Raw genomic sequence first — 13263 nt, 5'->3', positions numbered from 1 at the left:
ATTTACTATATCAGTTATTTTTTCTTATTTTATAAAAAAAAAGAATAATAAAAAACAGTGATAACAGTAAATAAAATTAGATTATGAAGAGACAAAGAATATAAAAAAAAAAAGAAGTTAAATGAAATTACAAAAGGAAAAAAGAAAAAAATAAGAAGAAAAGGAGAAAAGAAAGAAAAAAAGAAAAAAAAGAAAAAAAAAAGAAAAGAAGCATAGAAATAAAAAAAAATTGGAGAAAAAAGAGAAAAATTCTCATAAAAACTACTATGGGTAGGAAATGTAATTAGTTTGATAGGTAGAAAAATAAATGGATAGACAAGGGTAAATAGTTTTATTTTTATAGGTAACTGTGTCATTCTCACAACTAAGTTTAAACTAGCTAATGATAGATATTTTGTAAAATCTTTTCCAAATCAAAATAGGTTTCCGCAATTTAACATTGAAAAACGTACCTGGTAGCTTTGGTCATATAAATTGGCAAAACCCATTTAGGAAATATTAGTAAAACCTTTTCCATATCGAAATAGGATTCCCAGGAAAATCCATATATGTCTATTTCTACTCTTATTATGTTGTTCCTAGTTAGGTCTTTAATATTCTGTCGCTTGTAGTTTCAAGAACTCAAGCCCACGACTTTGTTCTCCTTAGTTCTTACGGGATGGATTTAGAAGAATTGTTTCTAAACCATTTTGGCATAGAGAGGAAGCCGGATATTTTTAAGTTGATTAAAGCAGCCATACACGTTGGTACATGGAAGTACCCTACAAAGTTTAAGAAGCACAAGGATGAGATACTGATGATGTTGCTGAATCCGGAAAAACCAGGGATCAGTGATGAAATCGACAGTGCTAGTGATGAAGAAGAAGAAGAAGTTATCGACAGTGCTAGTGATGAAGAAGAAGATGAAGAAACCGACTGTGTTGGTGATGTAGAAGATGAAGAAATCGACAGTGGTGGTGTTGAGTTCTCTGATGATCTCCACCAGATGGAGAAGAGTTCTTCTTCTAGGTTTCAAGAAACTGATCAAGAAACATGCCAAATTCTTGGGCGAGAAGGGAACTACAACGTTAGTAAGGCCAAATCTAATGTATTGAAAGTAAAACTAAGTTTAAAGAAGACTCGGGACATTGACGACAAGGTTCAACACAAGCATGTCGAAAGTGATAACAAAGAAAAGAAGACAGAAGTAGGGAAGTGTCTGTCCGACAGTACAGAAAGCAAGAACATGAGTTGTGTCACAGGATCGACAACCAAGAATTCTCCTGGAGGTTTAAGGAAGACGGACGAGGATATCAACCGTTTAGAAGAAAAACAAGATTGTTCCTCACAGAAGATCAATAGGAGGCTTGAGGGAGGAGGGCAGTTACAGAAACAGAGAAACTGCAGTGCTATTACAAGACCAAATCAGAAAACAACACAAAGCTCTACAGTTGCAAGACCAACGCAAAAACCAGCACAAAGCTCTACAGTTTCAAGACCAATGCAAAAACCAGCAGAAAGCTCTACAGTTGCAAGACCATTAATGGAAAAAACAACACAAAGTATCAACGATATGAAGAGTTCGGGAATGAAGTTTGAATCAAGTAAAAGAAAATTTGAGGAAAGGGTTGCTGAGCAAAAAAATGCCAAGAGAAGGATCATAATGGTGGACTTCCATGATATGCCGAAACCAGCTAAAGATCCTTCTGCTCCCAAACGCTGCTGGGATAAGAGGAGGAGATTTTGAGATTCTCATTCGATTTGTTGTGAATTCCCATCGTGTTTCTTCTGTTTTGTCTTTAAATTGTAGACAGAATTATAATTCACTTGACTATTTTACAAGTAGTCCTATGTATATGCCCTTTGTATATGTAAACTAATATCAAATCATTGAAATAATAGTTAATTACAGTTTCAAAAATAGTGCTGTTCAAATTCTTGAAGAATCTATTATTCATTACCTGCTCAGATTATTCAGTTACTAATCAAGGCTAGGATTTTGTTACTGCTTCTACTACGACAAATCAGAATTATTTAATGTGCATTATCATCTAACTCTTACTTTGGTCCTGCTTTCACTTACATTGGTGCATGCAATCAGGATGGGATTTGAATATGCTAAGCTACATAAATTCAAGCGTTCCAGCCTTAAATAAGCGCAGAGCTACACTGTTTACTAGTCGTTTTAGGCATACATGCTACTCAGAAGACATTCCTTTCAATTTCAGATCAGTTGAAAGCCTTCGAGATTTTTGAGTAAGAAGTATATGACTGTAGTACATTAGCACTGCTTATCCTAATAGGTAAAGTTTAATGGTTCCATCACTTTTGCTAGCACATAAGAAGCAACAAACACTTACTCTGAGTCCCCAGGAGAAATAAATATAAACTGATTTTCTTACTTGATATGCCGACTAGTGTCCTGGTCCAAAATGTGTTTAATACTTAAGTTGCAATATGGAAGGATCCAAAGAATAAAATGATGGCATGCACTTAAAACTGTAGTAATAATTTCATAATTAGGAAGATTGTCCAAGTAGCAATTCCAAAATGAACAAAAGTTGAAGCAGATAATGAATGAAATAAGTTTTACTGTTTGTTGCAGGAAAATCAAGACGAAACTATAATCCTTAGGTTTGTTCATACTACATCTAGTACATAGGAATCCTTTCTGAGAGCATGTTTCTTATAAGTAGCGTGTTTCATTGAGAAATTATTATTACCCTTCAACTATGTCAAAATGTAAAATGATGGACCTGTCTACCCATACATTAGGATATAAGGAGGTAAGATTTTACGTCCTCTTCTTTTAACTTTTTTAGATACATATACTGGTAGATGCCCATGCTAAACTCCTCGATTTAACTAAGAAGAAAAAGGTACACAGATATCATCAAAGCTACAAGAATGGCTAACAGCTGAATATATATGAAGTTATTGAGCAAACTATGACAATTTATTGGCTATTTTAGTTAATGAAACAACATGAAGCACATTGAAGCTACAAGAATAGTATAAGGGAGTGCTCTTACAATATTAGTTAGTCATAAGTTCAATTAGGAAATGGAGGCATTGGGATATCAACAACCCCTTCCAACATAAGTACTACCCTTCTCATGGAGGGCCTGATATTTGGATCCTCTTGAATGCACCAAATCGCTACTTTTACAAGCTTCTCTAGCTGCTTCATGTCGCTTAGTGCCTCTTCATCGTCTTGTACTAGCTTATGTAGCATTCTCGAGTGGATACAATCATAGACCCACTCGATCAGTAGTATTTCCTCTTCATTCTCCATTGCGATGTCCATACACTTCCTGCAACAAATGGTTTCTAGCAAAACAATGCCATAGCTATAAACATCCACTTTGGCTGTCACAGCTGTGTTCCTGAACCATTCTGGTGCAACATAGCCTCTGGTCCCTCAAATCCCCGTTAGTGTCCGAGTTTGATCCTTCATCAAAAGTTTTGCCAATCCGAAATCAGAAATCCTTGCTTCAAATGAATCATCCAGCAGGATGTTTTGAGGCTTTATATCGCAATGGATGATCTGTGTGCTGCACTCCTCGTGCAAATACAAGATTCCTCTTGCAACCCCATATACAATTCTGATTCTTTTGTTCCATTCTTGCCTTGACTGACCGAAAAGGAAGTCTGCCAAGGAGCCATGGCTCATAAACTCATAGACCAAAAGCTTCTTTTCTGGTCCTTCATCACAGAATCCAACCAATCTCACCAGATTCTTGTGATGAGTCCCGGCTATTACACTGGCTTCTGTTTTGAATTCGTTCTCACCATCATTTGCTAGCTTGTCTAGTTTCTTGACTGCTACAACAATTCTTGAATTTGAAGATGACAACTCTCCTTTATAAACTGTGCCGAAAGCACCCCTTCCAAGTTCTAGCTTGAAACCATTTGTTGCTACCTTAAGCTCTTGGAAAGTGAAGTTTCTCAAATTTGTCTCCGGGATGCTTGATGAACCAACACATCGTGGTCTTCTACGGTAAACATATAAAGCAATGAGGGATGCCAAAAGAGCAAAGTTGAAAAAGGCAGAGGTGCCAAGGAGAACTGATCCCAAGATGGAAAATGCTGACTTGTCTTTCTTCCTATTTCCCCTCTGTGATGGCGAATATGGGAAATCACCGGAGGGGATACTAGATATCAACACTTTAACAAAACCCTTGCCGTCAACCTCTTCCCTCCTTCCATTAGAAACTGGCATCTTCTTTTTATAACAGGTTCCCTTTTTTTCTACTGCAACCACACAATTACAGTCATACAAACAAGAGTTCTGGCATTCATCTTGATTAAGGGAGTCCATTATCTCATAGTTTGCAGAATTAGGCCAAAATATGTTATCTAAAGGATACGTATCATACAGATCTTCCGGATTAGTATCATTCAAATTGCATCTTTGGATTGGATCGCGTTCACAACCCTTGAACTCATTGCTTGGATCAGAAAAGTTAAATCCGGGAAGACAGTTACAATTTGGCCTTCCATTTGAGTTAAGCATGCAATAGCTATTGAAACCACAAGTCCCAAGACCAAATTGACCCTGAATGGCTGAGCAGATATCATCTAGTTTAGACCAAACTCTGAACCAGCTCCCCTCCCACTTTCCGTTTCTTGGCGCCCTGGGATGAGCATATTGGGTTAACACACCATCATATTCAAGAATAAGCCTGTAATAGTAGTCTCTTGCTGGAACAATATTTCCAGAAGTTATATTCACAATCCTACTGCTGGTCATAATAATATAAAGGTAACCAGACTCATTAAAGATTAGCCTGTTTCCCGTCACATTAGAATATTTTGTATCAACCGTGTCGCTCCAAAAGTATGCCTCGTATGCATTTCCTGTTGGCAGTGCAAAGGTGTTGAGCACAAGATTGCCATCGGGTATCAAACGAAGCTCAAAGTGCCCCCTCAAGAAGTTATTCTCTGCTGTCCTAGAAGACAGTGAGTTTTTAGTGTCAATTATTTGTGTAGGCAAGATTGTATCACAAGGGTGGTCAAAACTTTGCCACACAAGACTAGAATCGCTGCTAGCAAGGATGAAATTCCCTGTATCCAACAACGAAGCATAAGAAACGCCTATGTCTCTAATAAGACTTGGTCTCCAGAGGACTTTACCATCTGGATTCTCAAGAATGAGTTCACCATCTGTTTTAAGCTCAAGTTTAGATCCTTCTGGGGCTAGCTTATCTCCATTTGCATACCAAACCAATGTTTTGTTTGGTATTTTGTCGAACCAGATAGCAAGCAAGTAAAGTTTTTGACCTTCTATTTGATGAAAGCGAAAGGCAAAGTCACCAGAAGGCGATTGCCATGCTAGAGAATTAACTGATGCAACAAGGAACGACCCAAGAGTGATGTTTCTGTTACTACTAGAATTAGTAGCCTGCGCAGATGCAACCAATGGTGTTGTAAGAAAAAGAAGAAGAAAGCCAAGAAGATGGTTTCCCATATGGGATTTTAGATTATCACAGTATTGGGAAAATTGACAAGTACAAGTGAGAGTAACTGAGAGAGGTTTACACAGTCTACATTACGTATTGCCTTGTAACGCGCTATTCCTACATCGACAGAGCATTTGTTTGAACAAACCAAAATCCACGTCATTTATTAGTCTTCCTATTTATTTCCAGAAAATGGAGTCATTATCAGGAAATTACTCCTACACTAATCTCATGTTTCTTTCGGGAAGAAAAGAAAGACTTTGAATTTTCAAACTGAGTAGTCAACTGACTAGTCTTCCATTAAGTATCCACATACGTTTACCCTGTTGAAATACCCTTCCAACTAAAAGAGGGACTGATACATCATTCATTATTCCCTTTATTATTTAAAATGATTCAAGCCAGCTTGCGCGCACCTCGACTATTTCACCGGGTACCTGCTATCTCCTACCACCACATACAACTTTGCAAACGTCTCTACTGGATTTGAACCTTGGTTTGTCGTGTTTTCTCACGCTTCATTGACCATTAGGCCATTACCTTTAGGTGCCATATACAGCCTTATTCTCTTAACTCTAAATTTATCTGCCATGCTTGACTGAATTTCCTCTGATTCCAGCAAACAATAATCTCCTTTGTAACAGAACAAGAAGATGAGCAACACAGCAAAATAATTTATAATAATCAAATGAGGATAACAAATAAGCTAATGAATATGATAATAGGTTCAAAATCTACACAAACAATCAACAGAGCAAAACAATCGGACCAGTGTTTGTTTTACATCCCCTCAACTCAGTATCTCGTATTCATTCTTCCCGAAACACATTCTTCTATAATAGGAAGAGGATCTTGTAAAGGAAATCATTAAACTGACTACCTTGCCGGTCTAAGTTTTAGTTATATCATCTTCTAGAAACCTGCCCATCCAGCAGGTTGGGAAGCTGATTTGCTATTTACATTCTTTGGTTCACCAAAATGCTGATAATTTTTGGACTCGTTGAAAGTAGTAGCCTTTATCTGAGAGCTGGAAGCTGGCACAGCCCTAAAGCTATCTGTTCCAAATCCTGATGTATTTGTTTCAGATGTCTGTCTGTTCTGGTGGCCATTTTTTGTCCTGACTGATCTAGGATTAGCATTAACTTGCTTTGGATCATCATCAGCAAATGCTTGCCAGGGCTTTGAATCTGGGCTCACTTGACTCCCACCAAATAATCCTTGCTCAAGTTCCCATACTGTTCCTTCAACGTTATCTTTTCTCTGCATCAAAAAATTATTTTGAACTGAAATTTATTGAAAATCAATTATGAATATTAGTACCAACAATGAGAGTTTAATAGCAAAGGATATACCGGTGGTGGAATACTGGATGGTTGACTTCCAGGAGAAGCTTGATCCCTCGCGGTGTCTCGATTTGGTGATGGAGTACTGACAGCAAGAGCTTGTTTAAGCTCTTGTATCTCTTGTCGCTGTGACCGGCATATTGCAGATAGCTTTTCAAATTTTGATTTTATTTCAGCCTTCTCCATGTTGGCGCGTGACAGTTGTTCCTTCAGCTTCTCAACCTCTGCTTCCAAGAGCTCTTTCTTCTCTGGTTGTTTCGTGTTATTTCCAGGGCTTGGTTTATTGGTAGAGAATTCTGTAACAAAAGCATTGAATGCTTCACCCTGGGTGACAGTTGACCCCTCTAACTTTGAAGATTTATTACTCCCAACACTCTGACATGAATCATCCTGGAAAAAGTTTATTTCAAAATCCTTTGATGAGGCTTCCCCTGCTCTATTAGCTGGTTTTGCTCGCACATTATTTTGCATTGGATGGGAACTAAGACTTTCCTCTTTTGAGGGGCTAGTTTTATAAGAGGCTGGAACCTTATTGGGATGACTCTTATCATGGTTTGAAGAATTGTGCCTATTCTCTTCGTCAAATTTGGGTCTGGATGTTTCCTCTGAACCAGAAGCAGTTGCTGCATGCTGACTATTCCAAAATGCACCGATTGGACCAGTAGCTCCACCAGCTTTTGAATTATGTGATGCAGGAGACACATTCTGATTAGATTCTGCAGCCAAAGGAGGTGGTGGAGGATTTTTGCGAGGCATTGGACTAGTCTTACCTGCAGCTCTTGGAAATCCTGAAAATTCAGCAGGTATTAGATTCCTTGAAGTGGACCCACAATTTTGTGTCTTAGTAATGTCTACAGTCACAACGTACTAGAGGTGTCACATCCATATGAAAAGCTCCTCACCTACCCCCCCCCCCCCCCACCCCCAGACTGTGACGACTATTTTCACTAGTTTCAAAGGCTTGATTGACCCTTGGGATTGAATCTGGCTAGGGGGAAGATGTGAATTTGCATGTTATATTACAAGCATCACTCAAATATATCAACTGTACAGTAAATATGGAAGCATATAAACACCTAATCTCTTTGTATAGATTTGAGGGTATCATTCCTCAAAAGCATCTCCTTACCTTTCATTAGTTGCATAGCTTTTCCAATTCTATAACAACTTCCAAAAATGTTTTTTCATCTTGGACTTCAAATACCCTTTTTTTTCTCAACTTCAACCAAATATTGTCCCCAACACCTACTAAAAACTTCAGATGACTTCAAACCAGAACCGGAAAGGAGACTTCAGATTTTAAAAAACTGATGGAAAGAATTTAGATGAGGGAAATTAGTTCTTTATTACGTATAAAAATAGTGGGTTAAATGAGTAAATTGCCTGAGTGCAGTAATTTATCCAACGTTATCATCCTACAAACTTCATGGATAAAATATTAATCAATCACAACTTTCGTGGAAGTAGCTCACAATAAAAACAAAAGGTCTGGAAAAAAATGTCCTCACCTTCCTGTCCATCAATACCCTGTTGCTTCATTTCAGGGGGTCTGTTGGGTAACGACTTCTGAAGCTCATCCGGCAACATACCATTAACACGGAACCATACCTGCCATAAAAAAAATGAATGAGTTAGAAAGATTTAGAGTAGGGTCAGCCCTTATGATTGCTATGGGCAGCACCACTCTACAACTAACCTAAGTTTATGCAGATGAATGGCCAATCAAGCAAAGCGCTTGCCTGCGTGATATCTGGTCTGGCATCTGGTGAAGACTGAAGCATATCTCTTATTAGGTCTACAATGGAAGTGCTATATTTTGGTAATTCTGGAATCCGGTAATTGCCATTTAAAACTTGAAGTTTTGATTCACCATCAAATGCAGACTTGAGGTAGCATATCCGAAAGAGTAGACAGCCAAGGGCCTGCAAGACAAAAGTGTCACTGTGTTCTAAGATAACCTCGTAAAATCTAGGTAAAAGAATTTTCTGTTTCCAAAATCATCTTACAGTATCTTCACGCTGCTAAACTTACCCATATGTCTACCTTCTCATTTATAATTTCTCTTCGATACAAATCCCACATCTAAAGCAAGAAAAGAAGTGAGATAAGATAGAAGTCAGCAATCAATACCACTGACGATAACAATAATCAATAACAAGTCCTCAATCAACCTCAGGAGCTCTGTATGCAGGTGTAGTGTGTTTCCTTATATTGTCCTCCTCAATTCCCATTTCCTCAGGTTTCTCAAAACGCTTGTGGTTCGTTGAAGTACTGCCAAAATCACACAACTTCCATAATCCATCAGCACCCAGCAAAAGGTTCTCAGCCTTTAAATCTCTGTAGAACAGGAAACACAGTAATGAATAGCAAAACAACAAAATCACAAGAGAAAATGATGTGAATAAATTCAGTGTTGAAGGGTGACGATTTCACAATGAATCGGATCTCTTAACTGTTCATTTTGTGCGTCTAAATTTCTAAATCAACAGAACCATTAGAGCGGTCATTCAGTAGTTCTAACCAAAAACAAGGGAAAGCATAACTGGCAGAAAATCAAAGGCAACAACAACAACAACGACCCAGTAAAATCCCACAATGGGATTTGGGGAAGGTAGTGTGTACGCAGACCTTAGTCCTACCCCGAGGGAGTAGAGAGGTTGCTTCCGATAGACCCTCGGCTCAAGAAAACGAGAAGTGACAATATATTAGTACCATCAACAGAAACCATAGAATGGCAGAAAAACCAAAGGCATTGAACAAAATTAAGCTGGAAGCAAATATATAGACAGATATGAATAACATGACAACATATTTAACATACAAACTACTGAAATATTACAAGCAAAGAAAGGAATTATGAAGCCCTAAATCACTAAACAGATGAAACATTTTGAAGACTACCACAAACAAAGCCTAAGCTCAACTGAAATTACTACAAACATTCATCATCATAATTTCAAAAAACTATTCGGGCTTAAGAGTGTCCGACTTTACCTGTGAGCTATGGGTGGGGACTGGCAGTGCATAGCAAAGACAGCATTGCATACATCCCTGAATATTAAGAGGACTTGTTTCTCCTCAAAGAAGCCAGCTCCTCGGTTCTCAAGGACACTGACCAAGGATTTCTCACAATATTCCATAACAAGGAGAGCTTCCTTTGTACGACCCATATCCAAGAAGGTATGCGCATTTAGTGTGACAATATTAGGATGGCCCTTCAGCGATTTCATCACTGAAATTTCTTTCAGTACTAGATCAAGTGATTCTTCATCATTAACAATAATATGCTTTAATGCATACTGCTTTGAACCATGTAGTACATCTCGGGCTAAATAAACACAAGAAAATCCGCCCTCTGCAATTGCATTGCGTACATGAACCTTGAGACTGCCAATATCAATGGTGCGACCTTCAAGCCCAGCCTGTTCCTTGGGCATAAAAGGTTTGAATCTCCACATCATAAACAATTCTATCAAAACAAAAAACCACTAAGAATCATGGCAAAGATAAGAGATTTAGCTAAATAAACAGTCAAATTAAAATCTCTTTGCAGTAAAGTGAACCAGCTGTACAACCAATATGAAAAACAAAAAAGCACATGTGCTTTTGGTGGTGTTTGGAGTTCTCCAAAAACTGAATTTGCAAATCCAGGTTTTGGGTTTTGGAAAAAGTGTTCCTTTGACTTGTTTCCAGAACAAACATAACTTTATGTGAAGATTTCCAAACTGAGTTTTCCAAATCTCTCAGTTTTTGCAAACACACCCAAACAAACACTTTTCTCAAGGGTCAAAGCTGAGTTTGCAAACTCAAGTTTTGGAAGACGGAAAACCTCAAAGAAACACCACCTTACTAATTTTTGATTATCCTAAAATGGATACCGGTAACACTGCAGATATTTACATTAGAGAGGCACAAACAACGAGATTACCACAAAACTTCACTCCTACAAATGCAACAAAAAGTTGTTGAACATTTTCCAGAGATGGATATTTTCTTCTTTTGGCGCGAGGAGGGGGAGGAATGTGGTCAAAATGTAAACTTCCATAAAATCAGGAATAACAAACTAGTATAATTACAAATTTAGACCATGTTTAATAAGCTAATCAGATAAATGAAATAGGCATGCACAGGAGCTGCAGGTCTTTGAATCAGATAAATATTTCTGATGACACATAGGAAAACTCAAGAGCCTTGACCGATCAGAAAAGAGTCCTGCTTCACTAATATATACTATTGTCTATAAGGCCCTGCTACACTGTATTATTACTGACAAATGTCGGAAGGTTTATCCATACCAAAAATAAACTTTAATGTAAAGAGATATTTATGATAAAAGAACATTATCATAGAAAGATAATCAAGGAATCTATCCACTAATCAACCAATAGATTCTGAGCTCCATCATATGCCTGAAAGATTTTGTTTAGGACCACTATGACATAAGACAGAAAACAAACAGCTTTTTAGTGATCAATTATTGCACTGGACTGCCACAATGAATGGTGGAACTCCAACATTAAAGACAGTACAGAGATTCATGAATACAATGACACCCACTCTATCCCGTATAACCTATGTGTTACTATTATTATCACCCTGATTGGTTTGCCTTTGTCCTTGTTTTTCTGGAGTTCAGGTGTAGTCTATTGAATGTACCAAGCGTGATCAAAATGGTAGTTTTCTTCTTTCTTCTTAACTGAATAAGTAGATAAAATTGGTCATTAAATGGCAATAACTATCAGAAGAGATGTTTAAACCTGATTATTTTGCAAGCAATGAAGAGAAACACATCAAAATTAATGAGTACACAAACATGCCATTTCTAGCAGAAATTTTCTTCTATAGCACTCAATTAGCCTCCAAACACACACAAACATGCCATTTCCGTGCAGATTAGAATCAATCACATAAAAACATAGATAAACTTCAAGCTTACAGTACTACACTTGCATCCAAGTTTTTCAAATTAGTGAACTTCTTTCTTCTTTTGCTTTTTCCAGGATTAATTTCATAAGAATACATCTTTGCTGGTCTAACTTTTTATTCTTTTCACAGGTACAACAAATTCAAGCTGCTGCAAACTGTTACATCCTGAATTACACAAAATACAGATCAAGGCGAGATAATGCTGTTCAGTCCATTCTCTAATGTAACAAATTTCGATCCTGACCATCTATTAACACTTAAGCGCTACACTACGTCTTAAGAGAACATTCATAGCACTAACCCTGCATGTTTCCAGAGCTGTAGGACACTTCTTATTGACAACATGAAATGCCAAAAATGTAGATATAACTTGTATGCTTCACCTTAAGAAATACTGAAGTTAAATAATTGGATGTAGAAGTTCCAAGATATTAATGTCTTATCAGGCAATGGATCCAAACTTCCCTAAAAAGATTCTTTATCTTTAACCAAAATAGTAAACTAGCAGATCCATTTCCACCCCAGAACAGCTCCAGGATATCAAATTTTGGTCAAGCAAATAAATCAGGCCATTCATATAAACAATCAAACGCAGATTTCATAGTATTCTACACGAACCAATTGAGATTGAATAAACATAATTTGCAGTAGTAAAACATTGATAGTCCAAGAATCAACTTATCTGAAAAACTGAACACTACCCAATTGCAGTAAATCCAAGAACTTACCAAAATTGGTGTAAAAAATCTACCTTGATTAAGTATGTTATCAAGAAAACAAACCACCCCAGATCAAGAAAACAGAGAAAATTTCCTAAAGTGACTGCATTAAGCAGCAGCTTTTGATGTAAAGTTGGTGAGATCTGAGAACAAAGGATTTGGGTTCTTGGGATTGCTATTGAGATCTAAGAGAAGTGTATAGTAATATTCGGGAGGGGTTTCGATAGATCGCGTTTTTGGCCAAAGCTCCTATGGCTTTTTATTCTAAGGCATCACTTTTTTTTTTTCCACATAAGTGGTGAGCTTCTTTTTTAATTTTTTCCTTCTTTTCAGTGGTGATGTTTCATCTGCTTCCTATCACTATTCTTTTTCCTGTTTTTTACTCTATCAAGACGTGTATTTTACCCTTTTCTCGTCTTTCTAATATTCAAAGGGGGGAAAAAGGAAATAGTGGTAGTCTAATAGAGAAAATCATTACGTAATTTATGAATTTAAAGACATTTAGGAAATCTATGATTTTAAAACTATCACCTACTTTAAAAAAACGGTCATAATTATAACTAAAAAGCAATCAACCAGGCGATAGATAATACAAAGGTGTTCCCTAATTTTATCAAGATCTCTCACATTATAAAACGATGTTGGTAATGACTAATAAGCAATCTACTGAAGATCACATAGGCGATTATATATAATAATGGGCAATTTCTTGATAATACACATACTATCTATGATTTCACAGAGATCTCCCATACTATAAAAACGATCTAAGTAATAACTAATAAACGATCAACTAGAGAGCACTTAGACGGCCATAAATAATATGAAGGATTT

The 13263-nt window shown here is 37.1% G+C and overlaps 2 protein-coding genes across 3 annotated transcripts; both read right to left on the bottom strand.

Annotated features, from left to right (window-relative positions):
- Positions 1–2904: 2904 nt before the first annotated feature.
- Positions 2905–5535, bottom strand: LOC109214141 (G-type lectin S-receptor-like serine/threonine-protein kinase LECRK4). The gene has a single exon (XM_019378028.1). The coding sequence runs from the start codon at positions 5447–5449 to the stop codon at positions 3401–3403; it is 2049 nt and encodes a 682-aa protein (XP_019233573.1). The 5' UTR covers positions 5450–5535; the 3' UTR covers positions 2905–3400.
- A 560-nt stretch (positions 5536–6095) lies between these two features.
- LOC109214138 (probable serine/threonine-protein kinase DDB_G0280111) lies at positions 6096–12798 on the bottom strand. 2 transcript variants are annotated; one of them, XM_019378024.1, is made up of 8 exons: positions 12439–12798; positions 9779–10253; positions 8956–9121; positions 8816–8866; positions 8524–8706; positions 8293–8392; positions 6794–7572; positions 6096–6701 (listed from the first exon to the last, which is right to left on the bottom strand). In XM_019378024.1, exons 2-8 carry the CDS (start codon positions 10243–10245, stop codon positions 6354–6356), a joined length of 2094 nt encoding a protein of 697 aa, XP_019233569.1. In that variant the 5' UTR covers positions 10246–10253; positions 12439–12798; the 3' UTR covers positions 6096–6353. The 2 variants fall into 2 exon arrangements, with proteins under 2 accessions (XP_019233569.1, XP_019233570.1); XM_019378025.1 differs by having other exon boundaries at positions 12462–12798.
- Between the last annotated feature and the right edge of the window lie 465 nt (positions 12799–13263).

This window comes from Nicotiana attenuata, unplaced genomic scaffold (assembly GCF_001879085.1).
Source record: "Nicotiana attenuata strain UT unplaced genomic scaffold, NIATTr2, whole genome shotgun sequence".
Taxonomy (NCBI): domain Eukaryota; kingdom Viridiplantae; phylum Streptophyta; class Magnoliopsida; order Solanales; family Solanaceae; genus Nicotiana; species Nicotiana attenuata.
Note: the sequence above shows the minus strand (reverse complement) of the source record. Positions and strands in the feature narration are given on the sequence as shown.